Below are 21,392 nucleotides of genomic sequence, written 5' to 3' on the forward strand. Positions count from 1 at the left end.
ACAGTATTTAGGTTAATGCTAAATTGCAGGTTAGAGTAAAATCACTGTTCACTATTGTCGTCTTGTGTCGGTCTAACTTTAGCTGCATATCCTTCCCTGACCTGAACAATATGCTATTCAGTTTACTGCTGCTACTTACTACCACTTCCACTTACTACTTCACCACCTGGTCTCCAGGTTAACTTATCAATATCGTTTTATTATTATTTGAATAAACAGTGTTATAAGCACCATGTGTTGGCACCGAATTTGATAAATTTGGTAGCAAAAGTTGCTTTAAAGTGTGAATAATGAAAATGCACCGGGGAGCACGATTAGGTAAATACAAGCTGCCCTTGTCGGACCCATACTATGAGGACTCTAGAGCGGTATCCACAACCGCTCTAAAATCTGCATGTGGGTACCGCTCTAGAGTCCTCATAGTATGGGTCCGGTAAGGGAGTCTTACCCTGGCGATTTGACTCCGCTCTAGGGTCCTACTTCCGACCAAGTCCGCTCTACAGTCCCCCGCTCTAGAGTCCTAGAGCCTTTTGCGCGTTGCAGGTGTGTGAAATGAACTTGAATGGCCAATTTCAGGAAAAAACGCATATCACTTTTTAAAGATCGATTTTTAAAAACACTATATTTTACAGAATTGCAATCAGTCAGATAATACTTTTGATACCAAATTTACAATATTTGAAGAAACAAATTTTTTGTACAAAAATTCACACCTTGTTAGTTTAATCATTTTGAAAATATGACTTCTTTAAATCTGAAAATTTTAGTACCAAAAGATTAGTCTCGGCAAGCTGATTACGACCCTCTAAAAGTATTTAAAAATAACAGACACTGTATGCAGGCCAAAAACTGAAAAAGTGTGTGCCTATTACCTCATCAAGTGCGACCTAATTGAGCGTCGTGCAGCAGTTTTTACTTAGGGCGCATCCGCCATCCCGGTGGATTTATGTTATTTACATTTCATATTTGAACAACTTTTGGTACAAAATTGATCAAAATCGGAGGGAAATGCTTTTTATTACACTGACTGAGTAGCTACCGCGAACCAATTGAACCGAACCAAATGTTGATTACAGTTACATGAACTCGAATAAATTCATCACAATTCTGGTCATACTTATTCTTAAATTATCGTATTTTATCTGGGAGTATTTTATATTGCGTAAATAACCGTTAATCACCTTATCGATAAATTTTCATCAGTTTCAAACATGCAAATTGGGGTTTGCAACAAAAATGATAATTTGTCAAGCTGTTATAGGGTAAAGATTGAATATAAGTCTCAATTCTGTTTCACACAGTGACACACTGTTTTACACTGTTTACACCCCTTCCCCCAGAAATACAGCTTTTTTTAAACAGTAAACCAAATAAAACACTTAGTTGTGAAGCGATCATATTATACAGCTAATAACTGGGGGTATTAGCAATAGTATTACTAATATTGTATTACTAACAATAACACATTCATTATCTTGCTATGATTCAGCATTACAATTCCAGCGAAACACGGGCAAATAAACGATAAACATTTACAGACACAGTCCATCATACATTAATAATAAATTGTTGCGAACATCTCAAAAACACACGGCACATGTTACTTCTGCTTGGGAGTGACCCAGAGGACCCCCTTTTGGGAGCGGTTGGTGAAGTTGTTGTTCCTCGTGCACACGTACACACACGTGCCCGGCTTCTTGAACCTGTGAGAGTTTTTTAGATTAGCTGACAGGACTATAAACTGTAATCAAACTCCAACATTCCCTACCACTATTACTAAACCGTAACTCCTAAACGTAGATCCATCCCATCCCTACTACTAAACCTTAACACTCCCCTGAAGACTCACCTTAGCACGTGGCCGAAGTAGCTAGCAGGAGCGTTGTTGAGTTGCTGCTGGAAGGCGCCTTTCTTAGAGTCGTCCACGTGGTAACCAGTAGGACATCCTCCAAACTTGCTCATGCCTGGAGGAATCAAATATTTGCATAATGACGTGATCTGGAATTATTTCAACTAACCGTACGAATATCTAGTGAGCAGCTAAACAAAGCTGAGGGACTAGTAGGGCTACTCCTAGTAGGGCTAGTGGCTACCCCCTACTTACCGCAGTAGTATCCTGATGTAGCAAACCCAATAGCTAGATCCAGACCAGTAGCTTTAGGGTGGTTAACAGACTCTACCATGTCCCACATAGTGGTGTTCTCAAATGGAGCAGGGAAGTTCAGGTCACTCCTCAGCATTTGTAGGAAGTTGTGACGATCCGTACCTGTGTAGTGTGTATATACATTATACATGGTAACTAGGTGTGTATATACATTATACATGGTAACTAAGTGTGTATATACATTATACATGGTAACTAGGTGTGTATATACATTATACATGGTAACTAAGTGTGTATATACATTATACATGGTAACTAGGTGTGTATATACATTATACATGGTAACTAGGTGTGTATATACATTATACATGGTAACTAGGTGTGTATATACATTATACATGGTAACTAGGTGTGTATATACATTATACATGGTAACTAGGTGTGTATATACATTATACATGGTAACTAGGTGTGTATATACATTATACATGGTAACTAGGTGTGTATATACATTATACATGGTAACTAGGTGTGTATATACATTATACATGGTAACTAGGTGGGTATATACATTATACATGGTAACTAGGTGGGTATATACATTATACATGGTAACTAGGTGGGTATATACATTATACATGGTAACTAGGTGGGTATATACATTATACATAGTAACTAGGGTGTATATACATTATACATAGTAACTAGGTGTGTATATACATTATACATAGTAACTAGGTGTGTATATACATTATACATAGTAACTAGGTGTGTATATACATTATACATTATACATTATACATAGTAACTAGGTGTGTATATACATTATACATGGTAATTAGGTGTGTATATACATTATACATGGTAATTAGTTGTGTATATACATTATACATAGTAACTAGGTGTGTATATACATTATACATGGTAATTAGTTGTGTATATACATTATACATAGTAACTAGGTGTGTATATACATTATACATAGTAACTAGGTGTGTATATAAATTATACATAGTAACTAGGTGTGCATATAAATTATACATAGTAACTAGGTGTGTATATACATTATACATTATACATTATACATTATACATAGTAACTAGGTGTGTATATACACTATACATAGTAACTAGGTGTGTATATACATTATACATAGTAACTAGGGTGTATATACATTATGCATAGTAAATAGGTGTGTATATACATTATACATAGTAACTAGGTGTGTATATACATTATACATAGTAACTAGGTGTGTATATACATTATACATAGTAACTAGGTGTGTTAGATGGTAACACTCTGTATTAACACTCACCTCCAGTCCCCTCTCCAGCATCCCCAGTCTGACCGTCTCCTCCGTTACCTCCGTTATTGTGCGTGTTAGATCCTGCAAACAACTTGTTAGTAAACACTTTGTTATTAAACCCACAGGGTGGTTAATCAGAACAAGTAAGTGGAAGTGGGGACAAAAGGAAATTGCGGCATGTACGGAATCGCGATTTTTCTCATTATTTGCGACAAATTTTATGTATAGTTTAATGTATAGTCTGTTAAAAATCACGGTATCGCGAATTTTGGCCAAAACAATCGCGAAATCCTTTTGTCCCTGAGTGGAAGTGGTAGTATGTAGTATTTAGGTACTAAGGGGGGGGGGACCCCTACTAACCGGTCCACTGAATGTGAAGCAGCTCTTCCTCGGAGATAGCCAGTTTGTTGGGCACGAAATCATACTCCACGCCGGGGAACGTTTGCACGATGTTACCTCGCTTTCCTCTGACGTTGAGGTTGTGCAGCATCTTACCCTCCATACCATCCAGTCGAGGTAAAACCTGTTATAGGCAGTGGTTATATTACAAAATTAAATATATACAAAATAGTGTTACAGTTCATGTTTTGCAAATGGTATCATTCCGAAACGAAAACCGGTCTGTAGGACTGAAAAATACTTATTTACTTTCTATTTGTTATTTAATTTCTATTCAGTTTGAACCAGATTTACAAGTGGTTAAACACATATTTTATACATACTATGCACATAATAATAGCAAGGATCTAAAACTCACAACACCAACACAGTAAAAGTAAAAGTAAAAGTAAAAGTAACTCACAACATAAGCATGAGTCCTGTCCTGGAACGTCCTGCCGAACTGGTTAGTGTTCATTGCCAGCCTCAGAGGCTTAGATTCTCCAGCCACATCCACAAACGGGTTATCCTCCACCGGGGATATGACACCCTAACAGATTTGTAGATTTTAGTGCACAATTAGAAATAGCATTATGCGATAAACTGAACGATAGAGATAACTTTATCTGAGTGTTGATAGCGTCAACATGAGATGGGGGGTGGGGGGCGGGTACACTACCTTGGAAACAGTGGGGGTACACTACCTTGGAAACAGTGGGGGTACACTACCTTGGAAAGATCGTAGTTGTGTCTGTGGTCGGTTCCGTAGTTGTCAAACTCGTCCGTTGTTATGTTGTACCTGAATATTCATTGCAATTTATGGAATGGGAATTTTAGAATTCAGCTGGGAAAATCTATTTGGTTTCCTATATAATATGCATCTAAATGTAACATTTAATATATGGATATGATAAGCCCGAACAAATAGGTCCATAATGGGGTTACCTGAGTCTCATGACACATCGTTTAGCTGTCCCGCTGGGGAAATAAGGAAGCTCCGTATCCACTCTGGAGGCGTTACCCTTGGTGTCTATAGAGTTACCCAGATGGTTCACTCTAGACCAGGGAGCTTGTTCGCACTTGGGGAGCGGGGCCTGTACCACACACATCTTCTGGTCCTTGTCACTCTGTAATTAGTAATTAAATGTAAGGGTGTAATGTGGTTAGTGGTTAGAGTTAGTAACAACAGCTACAAACTAACTTCCAGCATTAACAAATCAATACTACACTCTTCTACTAACGTAATTAATTAATTAATTAATTAATTAATTAATTGATTAAGTAATTAAGAAATTAAGAAATTAAGAAATTAATTAATTAACTAACAAATCAATTATTAAAAAACTGACTCTGATAGACATCCAGGATATTTTGTTCCTTTTGTCGGTGTTCTTGTACTTGTTACACTTTGCCTCTGTGTTAGCACTGCTGATCACCTCAAGGTAGCTGTGGAACTGTACCCAGGTTCCTGAACAGGAGGAAATATTAAGAAGATCCTCCACGAGGAGGAGAAACATGAATAATGGAAATCTGCTATTTTACTATGAAGTATATATATATACTATACTATATTAAATAATAACCACAGTAACCCACCATCCTCTTGTTTACAGTCCTCCTCGTTTATAGAGCGGCCGTATTTCCGTGCACTACTCTCGTTAAGTACACATCTCCACTTTCCGTTCTGGTTCTCTGAACCCTAAACAGACGGTGTTACAGTGTTACAATGTTACAGTTCCCCATTGTTACATTATACTGTTGTAATGTGTAAAGATATGAGGATTCTCTATCTAGTAGTAGTAACTCATTATCTCAAGACACTAACCTCCTTCACCCTGTCACAATCAGTACTGTTCCCAGTCAGGTAGGCCACGTCAATCCAGGGGGTGGTCTGGTAGCTATCAATATACCTGTACAGTACGAGGACTTGAAGACAGAATATTAAAGAACTCACTACTGCAACCATTCACTGACTCACAGCTAGGATACATATACTGACATAACAGGTAGTAAAGTAATAACTAACGGGCCCTGATGGGTTGGTTGCCAGTAAGGATAGTGATCTCTCTCCTCAGGACACTCATAACCTCTCCTGGTTCCTCCATTGTTCTGCCTTGTCCTCTCACTGCCGACATAACCCAGACTTCCTTTTCCGAGGTCCTGGTCTGCGATGTAGAGTCCTTTGTTAGCTTCTCTAAACCTGGTGGAGAGTGTTACAGTGTTACAGTGTTACAGTGTTACAGTGTTACAGTGTTACAGTGTTACAGTGTTACAGTGTTACAGTGTTGCAGTGTTACCGTGTTACAGTATTACATTGTTACAGTGTTATACCGTGTTACAGTGTTATACCGTGTTACAGTGTGTTACAGTGTGTTACAGTGTGTTACAGTGTGTTACAGTGTGTTACAGTATTACATTGTTACAGTGTTATACCGTGTTACAGTGTTATACCGTGTTACAGTGTGTTACAGTGTGTTACAGTGTTATACCGTGTTACAGTGTGTTACAGTGTGTTACAGTGTGTTACAGTGTTACAGTGTTACAGTGTTACAGTGTTACAGTGTTACAGTGCTACAGTGTTACAGTGTTACAGTGTTACAGTGTTACAGTGTTACAGTGTTACAGTGTTACAGTGTTACAGTGTTACAGTGTTACATTGTTACAGTGTTACAGTGTTACAGTGTTACAGTGTTACCGTGTTACAGTATTACATTGTTACAGTGTTATACCGTGTTACAGTGTTATACCGTGTTACAGTGTGTTACAGTGTGTTACAGTGTGTTACAGTGTGTTACAGTGTGTTACAGTATTACATTGTTACAGTGTTATACCGTGTTACAGTGTTATACCGTGTTACAGTGTGTTACAGTGTGTTACAGTGTTATACCGTGTTACAGTGTGTTACAGTGTGTTACAGTGTTACAGTGTTACAGTGTTACAGTGTTACAGTGTTACAGTGCTACAGTGTTACAGTGTTACAGTGTTACAGTGTTACAGTGTTACAGTGTTACAGTGTTACAGTGTTACAGTGTTACAGTGTTACAGTGTTACAGTGTTACAGTGTTACAGTGTTACAGAGTTACAGTGTTACAGTGTTACAGTGTTACAGTGTTACAGTGTTACAGTGTTACAGTGTTACAGTACCTGCACATGTCGTACCACCAGACAGTCTCATGTAGACCTCTGTTAGTCTGCACGTTGTTGTAGTTGCCGTTCATCCTGTTAGTGTAGGCGTTATTCTTAGTGTTCTGATTATCTCCTTCGTATTCGTTCTTGTTAGGCTGGTTGTAGCCCTGAGGGTTACCATAGTTACAGTGGGGGGGGGGGCTGGTTGTAGCCCTGAGGGTTACCATAGTTACAGTGGGGGGGGGGGGCTGGTTGTAGCCCTGAGGGTTGGATGTTAGTCACAGTGGGGGGGGGGGGGGGGCTAGTCTTAAGGATTGGGTGTTAGTCACAGTGGAGGGGGGGGGCTAGTCTTGAGGGTTGGGTGTTAGTCACAGTGGGGGGGGGGGGGGAGTTGCCTATTATTTGACGTTATAAAGGTTAATTGACAGGTAATGAGGTGTAAGTAAATAAAGTGTTCTCACTTGGGTGTTAGTAGTTGTACCGTCCCTCAAGTAAAGATTCCTCTCTGTTTTATCCGTGTCCCCATTACCTTGTCCTGTGGGGTAGTTAGCGTCTGTTCCGTTCGTCTGGCACATCATCTGAGACAGGAGAGGTTAAATTTGGGAAGTTTTAGATAAACGTGCTTCTTCGAACCGAAACGATGCTTGCTATAGATGAATAAGTTAGTTCCGGTTTATTTGCTCACCTGTACCACTATGTTACAGTTAGTTTTATGAGGGGAGTCCTTGTTGCCACCACACCCGTGCTGATTCGTCCACTCTACAATCAGCTTACTTTGCTCACTCTCAGTGGCCCCACTCGCGTAGTATTGCTGAGAAGGGGTTTCCAGTGAGATGATAAACTTACAATTATAGAATACTGACCTAGTGACCTAAGATAAGAAGTTCTTTGCGTAAAGTACGTATGTGTACGCTAAATTGAAAAGTACGGTATACGTCCATACTAAGTCGTCTGTTACTTTATGTATAGTGTATACAAAACACTCAATCACAGGTTTGACAAACAATTTTTGGATCGTACATACTTTTCAATTAAAGGTAAGTATGATAACCGTCGAATTGAAAAGTACGACCAGTCCGAACGTCTCATCTTATTAGATACTGACGGTAAACTTACCATAGAATACTGTCTCATCTTATTAGATACTGACGGTAAACTTACCATAGAATACTGTCGGCGAGGGTGCTGCCCGGCAGCCTTGTCACCTCTATCTCCCGTGTTGTAGCCTCCTCGGTTATTGTTCTGAGAGTCGAACAATCTGTTGGCGTTTGTTCGTGTAGCTGTATTCTCGTTCAGCCTGTAGTGGAATTAGTTAATTAAACAAATATTATTACTCAAAGTTTTGACAATTTTTATCCGATATTGCTATATTGCAACCTCCAGCAGGGACCAATATATAAACAAGATAAGTAAAGTAAGACTGGGTGGTAAGTAGTGGTAACTATGTGTGACCTGTTGTTGGAGCCTCTAGGGTTGGTAAGGTAGGTATCTGCCATGATACACATCACCAGACATAACACTATCACCACGTGCTCCTTCATTCTGCAGGAGTACTGAGTTATAATCACACCACTCATATCTGACACTCATAAACTAGTTGGCAAAATTACTAGAAGTTTATAACCTACTAAAGAAGGTAGGGAGCTCCCAGCAGCCTGTAAACTACTCATGATCCCCTCCCGCCCCCCCCCCCGCCCCCAGCAGCCTGTAAACTAACTGTATAAACTAACTAAACTTTAAGCTAACTAAACTTACTCAAGTTTGTAAAATGTCCGTCTGAAACTTCAGGGATTACAACTTTTCTCAGAACTTCAGGGATTACAGAACTAAAATTGATCTTAAGCATATTTATGTTAAAATGAAACAAACGAAGTGAAAAATAAGTTACAAAATAGCATGCAACAATTGAGAAGGCTAGAAAGTGGTGGGATTGCTTCACATATGCGATGTAAAAACAACATTGCACTAGCATCAGATATAACAGCACTACCTTTTAAATAAACAAAGCACGATTCTGCTACTTTCTGTGACTGCAGTGTCATGGTATATATATTATATAATATGACAATGGTGGGGGGGGGGAGGGTTATCTTTACGAGGGGGGTGGGGTTATCTTCACGAGATTGAAATGGGAGGATCTTAGTCCCTCACAAATCGCCACATTAAAGAAGGAAATATTCAAATCAGTTTGAGTGGAAATAGTAGTAGTAAAGATAAGCAAATGAAATGCATGTCAGGTGCGTAATGCCCAGAGAAAAAAGACCGAACATCCGGGAGAAGTTTGAACCGATCACGTGACACTTACAGAGGATCACGTGACACTGACAAAGCTGTAGCCGGATTGTTTTTACAAGGTATTCACGACTTCAACCACCAGGTACATCCACGACTTACGGCAATTCTACTGTCACTTTGCGTGGAGCATACAAAAACACTTCATTTTTGTCAAGTTTTGATGGTTTATTTTCTAGCTTTGAGGATATAATTTATATGGTATCATAATATCATTTGTTTTTTGCGTAATTCGTTGCCTATTCTTTCCGATAACTAATATTTTCATTGATCGCTATCATAAGTGGGTTCGAACAGTTTGCAAAAAGTCTAAAGCAAATAAAATACCTAAAAGCTCAGGTAAAAATGTTATACTATAAAACTGGCTTCCATGTAGATAGTAAAAAAACGAGTCCTTCGAAAACAGACGTCAAGAATGTTTGAGTTCTTGAGCGAACAATTGTCGCACGGGAGAGCTATAAAATAAACCCTTGTTTAAACAAAGCACTTATACCCACGACAGATCCCGTTATCTCGCTCTACAAAAGGGCATTGTCCTTCCGAGGAGCTCCGGTGAAACTCTTTGTTATCTGAATAATGGGATGCTTGTTACTCCGTATTGGCTGGTTCAGTGCACGTGTCTGCCTCGTGTTGGCCCTACACTTGGGGGGGGGGGGGGGGGGGGGGGGGGGGGAGGGGTCTATAGCGGTGTGACATCTTTTATCTAAATAAACAGATAACTATTTTGATTCTATCTAGATAAAACTGATAATTTTCCTGCTCATTGCTAGAGGCAAAAGCCAAAATGTTTTAAAAATTTCATTAGGACTAATTGGTGACTTTTATCACTGTTTACCAGTAAACTTGGTACAGCACCACTTCTTTTCTTCCGAAAAAATTAAAGCACCAGTTTCCTTTTCCTAAAAACAATAAAGCATCACTTACCCGTTTCCTTCTCCCGTTGACAATTTGGAGGAACAGATCTTTTCTCCTGGAAACAATGTCTCACCCCCACTCCCCAGGAAACTTCCAGAATTCAATAGAGCGCCATGCTGGTATTTCTGACTCCTGTTAATTAGTTAATAGCAACATGCTGGTGCCTGTCTCCAGAATGGTTGTAAGCTAAAATGGCAGCATCCTTCTCAAGAAAACTATGTCAATAGCCTCCTCTGTACTTTTGCAATTCATCCATAAGGACACAAATGCAGACAAACCTCTTAAACTCACATCCAATTAAACTGCCTCTTCAATCATATTAGAAGACGTTTGAGACTGTTTCTTGCAGAACTTGGAAACAGGGAGAGGCGAAAGCACTAATATTTTCTTCAAATTTTACTGTATTGTGGCAGTGCCAGTATTTTCGGTAATTTCTACTGATAATTTTTGTACCGATAAAAATATAATATATATTTTATCTGGGACCAAACCAACTATTACCTCAATTCTTAAGTCTTTTTTTAAATGCAGAATCATCCACACTATCTGACTTCTGATGTCTGAGACTTACGACTTCAGATGTAGCTTTAAACGAAGTTTTATGGGCCCAACGGTCAGCTGTTCATCAGGATTAAACTGGGCCTGGTCTTTCAGCCAGTTGTCACTCCAGGTCTTGTTCTCTTGTTGTAGCGACTAAACCACATAGCGTAGGAGCCTTTGATGGACACTACTGCAATGGTATTCAGTGCCTTCCTCTTCTTATCCCGGGTGAGGAAGCTGAATATTTGGTGTAGTGAGAAGTGGTAGAACCCACAACACACAACTTCTACCGTGAAGAGATCCCCTTTCCCTCATAACACTTACCAACATCCTCCACTGTACACTTTGATTTCTCCGGCAACCTCCCATAGGGCTACCATACCCCAGAGGCAGGCAGAGCATCCACACGCTATCCTCTCGTTGGCCAACCATGCCCAGCCTCTCTTTAAAAAGAAAAAGATCCACCAGTACCTGTTCGTAACCTTTCTCTTTTCGGGATTTCTGTTCTTCAAAGTTCTCCTCGTTTCCACAGGTCAGCTTTATCAGGATGACTAGCTCCTGAGTCTATCCGAGAAGATAACAACATCAGGTCTGAGAGCTGTATTTACGATGTGCTGAGGGAATTGTCTCATCTTTTCATCCTCATCAAATATCAACTTCCAGTCATTCGCTTCTTGTAGCAAGTGTGGTTCTCCAGTTAACTCTCTCTTGTAGATTCCTTGTTCTGACGAGAACTTCCGCCACTCTCTCGGGGGCAGCGTTGTTCACCTCCCTAAACTGATACTAATAAATTATCAGAGATAGTTATAATAGGTTACGATTATTTGGAGCCTAGTAGAGAAGAGCCAAGAGGGAGGGCGCTGAGGTACTCCTCCCTCTCTAGTAGAGAAGAGCCAAGAGGGAGGGCACTTAGGTACTCCTCCCTCTCTAGTAGAGAAGAGCCAAGAGGGAGGGCACTTAGGTACGTTTTGCCGCCGCTCCAGTACCACGGTTACATTTTTGAGTTTAATTTTTGTGTAATATATCAAATTGTGTTTCCAACTTGACTAGAATCCTTCGTCACGGACAAGTGCACGGACAAGTGCGCGGAAATTTCGCGGCAAATTACCACGAAATAGTAACAGAAATCAGTCTCGATACGTGGAACAACGTTTTGCCTCGCCCCTGGGAGCATTTTTAACCTAAAATATTAGTTCCGTTTCGTCCGAACGTTTAAGTGAATGGGATAATGCACAAATTGGACTTTTTTATTTCCTTCTTAAAGAATATACCTAATATTAGGCAACATGCTGTTCGCCTACTGCCCCCCCCCCCTCTCCACACAGCGGGGTAGCGGGGATGGTCTTATTCAGAATATGGTTTACAGAACTGTAAACTTGTAAACCACATGACAGCTCAGAGAGTCTGTCACAAGTATAAAAACCAATGTAACAGATAAGGATCTGGAGGGGGTTCCTGATTACTAAGGATATACCATGTTGTTTGTTATCTGATATAACATTTTGTCTCTGTTATCTGATATAAAATGTTGTCTCTGTTTTGAGTGCTGGTCTCCGTGTCACGTGTTGCTAGTTTTTCAGTTTGTTCCAATACGTCACTACTTGCTAACTACATGACCTAAAGATCCTAAAATATTCACCACCATCTGATGAGAATGGTAAGTGCAAATGTCATTGTCAGCAGGTATTGTTATCCCCACAATAAGCTGAAAAGCTTCCTCACTCTATTCCTGACTCTATTGTACTTCTTATTGTGACGCTACTTTTTGTTAGGGGACGTTTGTTCTCCTAACTGGTCACGTGTGACGCTTTAAAGGACAATAACCCTCTACGGAGTTGTGAGACTCTCAGTGTACCTCCCTTACTGTTATGGCAACACGGCTTGCAACCTACTTTAGTTGACTTGTCTTACTATTTCCAGTAAACAGTTTTTCTCATTTAGTGGTATCTTGATTGAAAAGTATCTCTTATTTTGATGATATCTTTCACCTAGCCATGAGTCTGCGCGTACTGCGTGACGCGCTTGTTTCACTGCAAGCGAGAGGGCTCTGGATAGAGCAAATAATATCTTAGACTTAACAATAACTTGTATTACTTTTATTTCTCATAGCACTAATATCCCCAATGTTACCACGTTACATTGCTCTGATTTGTTTCCTCCTAAGCTATAAACGAGTCTCAACTGAGGAATGAGATTAGCTTTTCTAGCTCTGGTTGCTGTGGCGACAGTATGGGGGGACGTGTACTTGCAAGGACCTCGAGGCAGTAACAACAGACTGAACGAGGAAGGAAGAGAACGCAACAACGGAAACAGGTACATTGCAGGGGTCACATTATTAATTATTAATCAAAACCTCCTAATTCAAACAAGAATGGTTTATTCTTGTTAATGATTGACGATGCTGCATATTTATTACTATTTTCTGTGATAATTACAATATGATCCAAGATTAGTTCGCTGCTATTGATTATCCGTGGTTATGGTGTGGGAGCTGCAGCCCCCTGCCCCCCCCCCCCTGGCTACGTGCCTGTGTGGGGGCTGCATCCCCCTGCCCCCCTCCCCCTGCCTGTGTGGGAGCTGTAGCCCCCTGCCCCCCCTGGCTACGTGCCTGTGTGGGAGCTGCAGCCCCCTGCCCCCCTGCCCCCTCCCCCTGCCTGTGTGGGAGCTGTAGCCCCCTGCCCCCCCCCCCCCTGTGGAGCTGTAACATAATATTGCAGGATGTTCGATTCGCAGAACAATAACAGAGGAGGCTACAACCATGGTAACTTGTACTACTACACTGGATCTACTGTACAAGTAGAGTGGTAAGTTAGGTTAATTAAAGGATACAATTACTTTATATAACCTGAGTTAGGGATCAAAACCAATTAAAATATTCAGTTAATTACTATGATATTATGTTTATTACCATGATATTAAGTTAATTACTACAACAATATGTTTATTACCATGATATTAAGTTAATAACTCTGCCTGCAGGACGAACCAGCACTCGTGCGGTAATGTAAACAACAACTGTGAGCTGGTACTACAGTACATGTGTGGAGACCTGGTAAGGGACGGGACCACCACTAACACTATCCCTGATGACCGGTGGAAGTGTGACCGCGCTAACTGTGACACTGACATGGAGTGAGTGGAAACTTTTAGGCAACTTTACACTTTACTTTCATACTTTTACTCTCAAATTTGCTGAACCTAAAGGTTGTTGCACTATAAGGTCCGAAACTTTAAAGGTCGTAATAACATTTATATTTAAATTATGGCTACTGATATTCGCCACAATTGTTCATTTTAAGTTTGACTGTACCCCGGTCAGATACGGAATGCACGAGGACTACTGGTACTACAAGGAGTGTAAGCAGCGGTACAGGAACAAGGGACTGTACACTGCTGACCAGAAAATGAAGGAGGGAGCGTACAGCACCAGGCAGAACAATGGAGGAACCAGGAGAGGGTACGAGTGTCCTGAGGAGAGAGATCACTATCCTTACTGGCACCCTACTCACTGGAGGGTAGGTTGCACAGGACAATTACTTAGTAACCACTTAGTAACCACTTAGTAACCACTTAGTAACCACTTAGTAACCACTCAGTAACCACTGAGTAACCACTTAGTAACCACATAGTAATCACATAGTAACCTCTAACAACATCCTAGTAACCGATTAGTGACCAAGCTTAGTAACCACTTAGTAACCACCCCGTAACCATATTACTCCACTTTGCAGGATATTGCGGTGTTCACGAACGACGTGAAGAGATGTGACTACTACAAACAGGAGAGTCAGAATGTAAAGAACAAGGGTTACTGCAAGTACCCTGACAACTACCTCCAGTTCAAGGAGGCGCAAGGTAAGGAACAAGGGTTTTTCAATAAAATAATAAATAGCGTTAATAATGATTGCTCACTGGCATGACTATCTCTATTACTACCAGTTAAACATATGGTCCCCACTACAGGACACTACCCTATTACTACCAGTTAAACATATGGTCCCCACTACAGGACACTACCCTATTATTACCAGTTAAACATATGGTCCCCACTACAGGACACTACCCTATTATTACCAGTTAAACATATGGTCCCCACTACAGGACACTACCCTATTATTACCAGTTAAACATATGGTCCCCACTACAGGACACTACCCTATTATTACCAGTTAAATATACGGTCCCCACTACAGGACACTACCCTATTATTACCAGTTAAACATATGGTCCCCACTACAGGACACTACCCTATTATTACCAGTTAAACATATGGTCCCCACTACAGGACACTACCCTATTATTACCAGTTAAACATATGGTCCCCACTACAGGACACTACCCTATTATTACCAGTTAAACATATGGTCCCCACTACAGGACACTACCCTATTATTACCAGTTAAACATATGGTCCCCACTACAGGACACTACCCTATTATTACCAGTTAAACATATGGTCCCCACTACAGGACACTACCCTATTATTACCAGTTAAACATATGGTCCCCACTACAGGACACTACCCTATTATTACCAGTTAAACATATGGTCCCCACTACAGGACACTACCCTATTATTACCAGTTAAACATATGGTCCCCACTACAGGACACTACCCTATTATTACCAGTTAAACATATGGTCCCCACTACAGGACACTACCCTATTATTACCAGTTAAACATATGGTCCCCACTACAGGACACTACCCTATTATTACCAGTTAAACATATGGTCCCCACTACAGGACACTACCCTATTATTACCAGTTAAACATATGGTCCCCACTACAGGACACTACCCTATTATTACCAGTTAAACATATGGTCCCCACTACAGGACACTACCCTATTATTACCAGTTAAACATATGGTCCCCACTACAGGACACTACCCTATTATTACCAGTTAAACATATGGTCCCCACTACAGGACACTACCCTATTATTACCAGTTAAACATATGGTCCCCACTACAGGACACTACCCTATTATTACCAGTTAAACATATGGTCCCCACTACAGGACACTACCCTATTATTACCAGTTAAACATATGGTCCCCACTACAGGACACTACCCTATTATTACCAGTTAAACATATGGTCCCCACTACAGGACACTACCCTATTATTACCAGTTAAACATATGGTCCCCACTACAGGACACTACCCTATTATTACCAGTTAAACATATGGTCCCACTACAGGACACTACCCTATTATTACCAGTTAAACATATGGTCCCCACTACAGGACACTACCCTATTATTACCAGTTAAACATATGGTCCCCACTACAGGACACTACCCTATTATTACCAGTTAAACATATGGTCCCCACTACAGGACACTACCCTATTATTACCAGTTAAACATATGGTCCCCACTACAGGACACTACCCTATTATTACCAGTTAAACATATGGTCCCCACTACAGGACACTACCCTATTATTACCAGTTAAACATATGGTCCCCACTACAGGACACTACCCTATTATTACCAGTTAAACATATGGTCCCCACTACAGGACACTACCCTATTATTACCAGTTAAACATACGGTCCCCACTACAGGACACTACCCTATTATTACCAGTTAAACATATGGTCCCCACTACAGGACACTACCCTATTATTACCAGTTAAACATATGGTCCCCACTACAGGACACTACCCTATTATTACCAGTTAAACATATGGTCCCCACTACAGGACACTACCCTATTATTACCAGTTAAACATATGGTCCCCACTACAGGACACTACCCTATTATTACCAGTTAAACATATGGTCCCACTACAGGACACTACCCTATTATTACCAGTTAAACGTATGGTCCCCACTACAGGACACTACCCTATTATTACCAGTTAAACATATGGTCCCCACTACAGGACACTACCCTATTATTACCAGTTAAACATATGGTCCCACTACAGGACACTACCCTATTATTACCAGTTAAACATATGGTCCCACTACAGGACACTACCCTATTATTACCAGTTAAACATATGGTCCCCACTACAGGACACTACCCTATTATTACCAGTTAAACATATGGTCCCCACTACAGGACACTACCCTATTATTACCAGTTAAACATATGGTCCCCACTACAGGACACTACCCTATTATTACCAGTTAAACATATGGTCCCCACTACAGGACACTACCCTATTATTACCAGTTAAACATATGGTCCCCACTACAGGACACTACCCTATTATTACCAGTTAAACATATGGTCCCCACTACAGGACACTACCCTATTATTACCAGTTAAACATATGGTCCCACTACAGGACACTACCCTATTATTACCAGTTAAACATATGGTCCCCACTACAGGACACTACCCTATTATTACCAGTTAAACATATGGTCCCCACTACAGGACACTACCCTATTATTACCAGTTAAACATATGGTCCCCACTACAGGACACTACCCTATTATTACCAGTTAAACATATGGTCCCCACTACAGGACACTACCCTATTATTACCAGTTAAACATATGGTCCCCACTACAGGACACTACCCTATTATTACCAGTTAAACATATGGTCCCACTACAGGACACTACCCTATTATTACCAGTTAAACATATGGTCCCCACTACAGGACACTACCCTATTATTACCAGTTAAACATATGGTCCCCACTACAGGACACTACCCTATTATTACCAGTTAAACATATGGTCCCCACTACAGGACACTACCCTATTATTACCAGTTAAACATATGGTCCCCACTACAGGACACTACCCTATTATTACCAGTTAAACATATGGTCCCCACTACAGGACACTACCCTATTATTACCAGTTAAACATATGGTCCCCACTACAGGACACTACCCTATTATTACCAGTTAAACATATGGTCCCCACTACAGGACACTACCCTATGCTGATGAATAACAAGGCGGAGTGTGAAGAGCAGTGGGTAGAGCACGGCGGGGAGATGGTGCAGCCGGTGTGGATGGAGAAGGGAGCTTGGAACATGGACCCTCCTGCTTGTCTACCGTCACCATGGTCACGTGATAATCACCATGGCAACAACATGGACGGGTTTATGAACAACTACAACTGGACTGTTCCTGAAGATATCCTCCACAAGAACTGTGCTCTCAGACTGAGGTAACATTTCACAGCAATATAACCAATTATTCCATTTATATAATTCCTGGCTTTTATATTTTACCTTGAAGAGTTATCATCACTTAGTTGTCTGCACCCTCTGATCTCCACCTAGGTACAATATTACAGCTGGAGAATTACCGGGCGGAGGTTTCGACTCTAGCATTAACGCTACTCTTAACGCTGAGAAGGACGACGCGTGAGTAAATTAAATTGTTCATCTCAGAGGTACATGATACTGGGAACTTAGGGAACTAATATATATATAAGGGAATTCTATCATTTGAATGAGGTCTGTTAACAAAGTAACAAAAACACTAAATAACTCTCACTTCTAAAATATCTGCAGCCCTACTGGTATTGACGTAGCAACAACGTACGGGCTCCCCACAGAGAACGATAGAGGGTACTACTTCCAACAGGACGCTGTGGTCAAGGTGAGACCAGGCTTCTGTTGTAAAACAATTTGTTTGAAAAACTTGCCATAATTTAAAATAATGGTTTTGTTAACCGGCTTGTGTAACTACCGATGAAGTGCTGATATTCAAAGATGTGGGCACAAATAGGAGCGGTGATGGTTAGTACCACCCTATGCTCCAAAATACTGATCTAGAACGTTTGTCAGGTATTCGACCTCCCGGAAAGTGACGTTAAGCTGGACCTGGAAGTGACTCTGAACACAAACCAGTACGGCAGAACTTTCGAGGACAGAACCCACGTCTTTGAGATAAGGAAACGACCTGACGACGTCCCAGAAAACGCTAAAATACACAATTTGAACGTGCGCGGGAAAAGAGGGAACATTGTACAGACGTACCCTGGAGTGGAGTATGATTACCAGCCCAACAGACTGGAGATCAACCAGGACGACTATCTCCATATTCAGTGAGAACCACTCTCCTTCCTTATATATGTATTATACTTTCCTTCCCAAATAACATTTAAACACCACATTCCTTCTCATTTTATTTTGACCTTGTTTTAAAACAACATGTTGATTTCAATAACTGATATGTCCCACTAGGTGGACAGGGGCAGACTCAAACCCGGGAAATAATGCGGGACAGGGCCGAGCAAGGACAGACAGGAACAACATTGTCCCCCTGAGAGAAATCACATGGCCCAAAGAGGGGGCATTCGAGGACGAGGGTACTTACTTACTAATATATTATATATATTGAAGTGGGATTCTATATTATACCGCGATTAATTTATTAACTAATATAAATATTGATCCACTTAAATAACGAAATATTGATTGTTTAAGTAAATAACCAACTGTTTCCTTTTTCTAGCTCACGGTTGTTTTGCCTGCAACTATCCGGAGCTATTCACCAACTCAACAAGTCTTCTCGGCTTGGGAAGAGACGACCTCATGGCTCTGGCTTATCACTCCGGCAGTGAGTTTGTTAAATTTATTTTACGTTAGAGAATATTTCATTTTAGCTATATTCGTGTGATGAGTTCTAAAACTGTGAGTAAACATATTAACCTCTTGACAGATCACTATTTCGGAGATATTGAAGAGTTAGACGATACTGGAACCCACTTTGACCTGGGTCTCAGACAGATAAAAATGTCAGGAATATGGAGATTCTTGTGCACAAGAAACAACAACTTTACCAACCGCTCTCAGAAAGGAGAGATCAGGGTGGTCCCCAAGTGAGTAGATCTGATCTCTATAATAATACAGCGAGTAGAAAGTGGGATCTCTTTATTAACCTGATTATTTTACATTTCATTCGAACTTTAGAAAATAATATTAACCAATTAACACTTTCAGATCTGAACAGGCCGAAAGAGCGTAAACCCTAGTGATGATAAAAGAGATTGGTATAATCCCAAGAACATTATATTCGGCGATCTTTAGTATGTTTTAGTTTATATTTATGTGAAACAAAATTGTCATGTTTTCGAATAAATTGAGGCTTTTAAAACAAAATCGTGTATTATTATTTTATAAATGTTACTAAATTTTTACAAAATGAAGCAAGTGACATGAATAAAATTAATTTATAGCAAAACGTTAAATGTAAAATAATTGCTACAAATAAAGAAACACCGAAAATCTTGTCTCACGACACGAGACCGCTGCGAAGCTTACTGGGGTCCCAAGGTAACTGTGTTACTGGGGTCCCCAGGTAACTACGTAGCAGGCCTGCAGTGTAATGAAAATCCGTCAAATAATAGGTACTAGAAAGTAAGAATAGAAGAGCTATCAAACAGGTGTTGCTCCATCAGATATCAGATTTAAACTTTGATTACTTTTTATAGAACTTTTATTACTGGCCCCAGTCTCACTTACAGTAACAGTGTCCTGCATCTGAGAGAAGGAGTACATCTCTTTATTAGAGGAGAGCTTATTTCTAGTGTTCTGTAAGCTGACCCTGAGGGGTCTACTCAGATACTGTATGTTCTGGAGAGAGCTCTGCACCATCCTGCTCCCCCTGTTCTCCACCAGTTTTCTAAACCTTCTGTTTATCATGGTGTATATAACGGGGTTACCCCAGGTGCTCATGGTGTAGAGGAAGTAACCCCCGAACTCTAACCAGCTCAGTATACTCCTGTACTTAGCGCCCTTTATTGGCTGGTCATATTCCACCTGGGTCCGGAGATAAACCATCACAGATATCCAGCCCATGTAGAAAGTCCAGCCCAGTATAAAGAGTCCGGAGATACACAGTGTGGTTATTATGGGTTTCTGTTTGGACCTGTTCTTGGTGGTAGCGTAGCTGGTAGCCTTGTAGAGGAGAAGGAGGTTTAGAAGGAGCATGAGCAGGAAGGAGATGTAGAATATCATGTACAAGCTGATACCTGCCTGGAATACAATGTATAATGTATAATGTATAATGTATACTAACATGTACAAGCTGATACAGTTATACCTGCCTGGAATACGCAACTTGTCAGCCAGTGGCTACTAACTAACTAACTAGTTGTTAAAAACGAAAAATCAATCTAAATCTATTGAATTTAATGAAATATTGAAATTTTGAAAGAATCAGACGTAAACATTATCAAAAACCAACCTGTTGTTGTCCAGTAAGTTGCCCAAACTTTACATTGTCCTCTTCCAATTCGGAGCACAGTTCTCTAATCATGAAGGCTTTCCTGTCACCACAGGCTGAGCTAGACAAGCCCTGGAACATAGCGAGAGGGTAGAGCGCGTACCCCGCAGAAACAGTGCAACTAACAGCACCCACCAGCTTAGCTCGAGCTACTGTAATCCGCTTCAGTGGGTAGTATATGACAGAGAGTCTGTGTAGGGTTATAACCAGGATCAGCAGGATGTTAGCTGTCCACGACATCACATTTACCCTGTTTAACACTATGTTCAGCAGCTTGTAGTTTATTAGCATGATCGGAGCGTTTATCTGGGCCGGGGAGCCGAATATATCTACTCCCTGCTCAATGTTCAGCAGGAATATATCGTTTATAATCATGATGAGTAGCGTTACTCCGTAGAGAAAGTCCATAAGAGAGAGGTAGGAGATGAAGGTGACAGTTATCTTGTCCACTCGCAGACTCCACTTGTCTCTGGATACGTTGGAGGTGACGAGGAGGATAAACCCGTTGCCTAGGA

At 40.6% G+C, this 21,392-nt stretch overlaps 2 protein-coding genes across 2 annotated transcripts; one reads left to right on the forward strand and one right to left on the reverse strand.

Moving 5' to 3' along the window:
* Positions 1-590: 590 nt before the first annotated feature.
* On the reverse strand, positions 591-9,646 carry LOC134820623 (protein DD3-3-like). The gene is made up of 18 exons (XM_063831124.1): positions 8,673-9,646; positions 8,370-8,459; positions 8,079-8,214; positions 7,603-7,728; positions 7,379-7,495; positions 6,936-7,084; positions 5,818-5,991; positions 5,617-5,701; positions 5,388-5,490; positions 5,141-5,259; positions 4,737-4,918; positions 4,521-4,590; positions 4,216-4,341; positions 3,774-3,936; positions 3,423-3,494; positions 2,105-2,266; positions 1,850-1,964; positions 591-1,703 (listed from the first exon to the last, which is right to left on the reverse strand). Exons 2-18 carry the CDS (start codon positions 8,456-8,458, stop codon positions 1,601-1,603), a joined length of 2,091 nt encoding a protein of 696 aa, XP_063687194.1. The 5' UTR covers position 8,459; positions 8,673-9,646; the 3' UTR covers positions 591-1,600.
* A 3,123-nt stretch (positions 9,647-12,769) lies between these two features.
* On the forward strand, positions 12,770-19,803 carry LOC134820625 (protein DD3-3-like). Its single transcript, XM_063831126.1, has 13 exons — positions 12,770-12,977; positions 13,382-13,468; positions 13,644-13,796; positions 13,984-14,179; positions 14,396-14,519; positions 17,566-17,809; positions 17,925-18,008; positions 18,159-18,246; positions 18,435-18,694; positions 18,834-18,958; positions 19,105-19,209; positions 19,312-19,471; positions 19,593-19,803. Exons 1-13 carry the CDS (start codon positions 12,853-12,855, stop codon positions 19,615-19,617), a joined length of 1,776 nt encoding a protein of 591 aa, XP_063687196.1. The 5' UTR covers positions 12,770-12,852; the 3' UTR covers positions 19,618-19,803.
* The last annotated feature ends 1,589 nt before the right edge of the window (positions 19,804-21,392 follow it).

The sequence above is a fragment of the Bolinopsis microptera genome, chromosome 9, assembly GCF_026151205.1.
Source record: "Bolinopsis microptera isolate Bmic1 chromosome 9, MBARI_Bmic_1.0, whole genome shotgun sequence".
Classification (NCBI taxonomy): domain Eukaryota; kingdom Metazoa; phylum Ctenophora; class Tentaculata; order Lobata; family Bolinopsidae; genus Bolinopsis; species Bolinopsis microptera.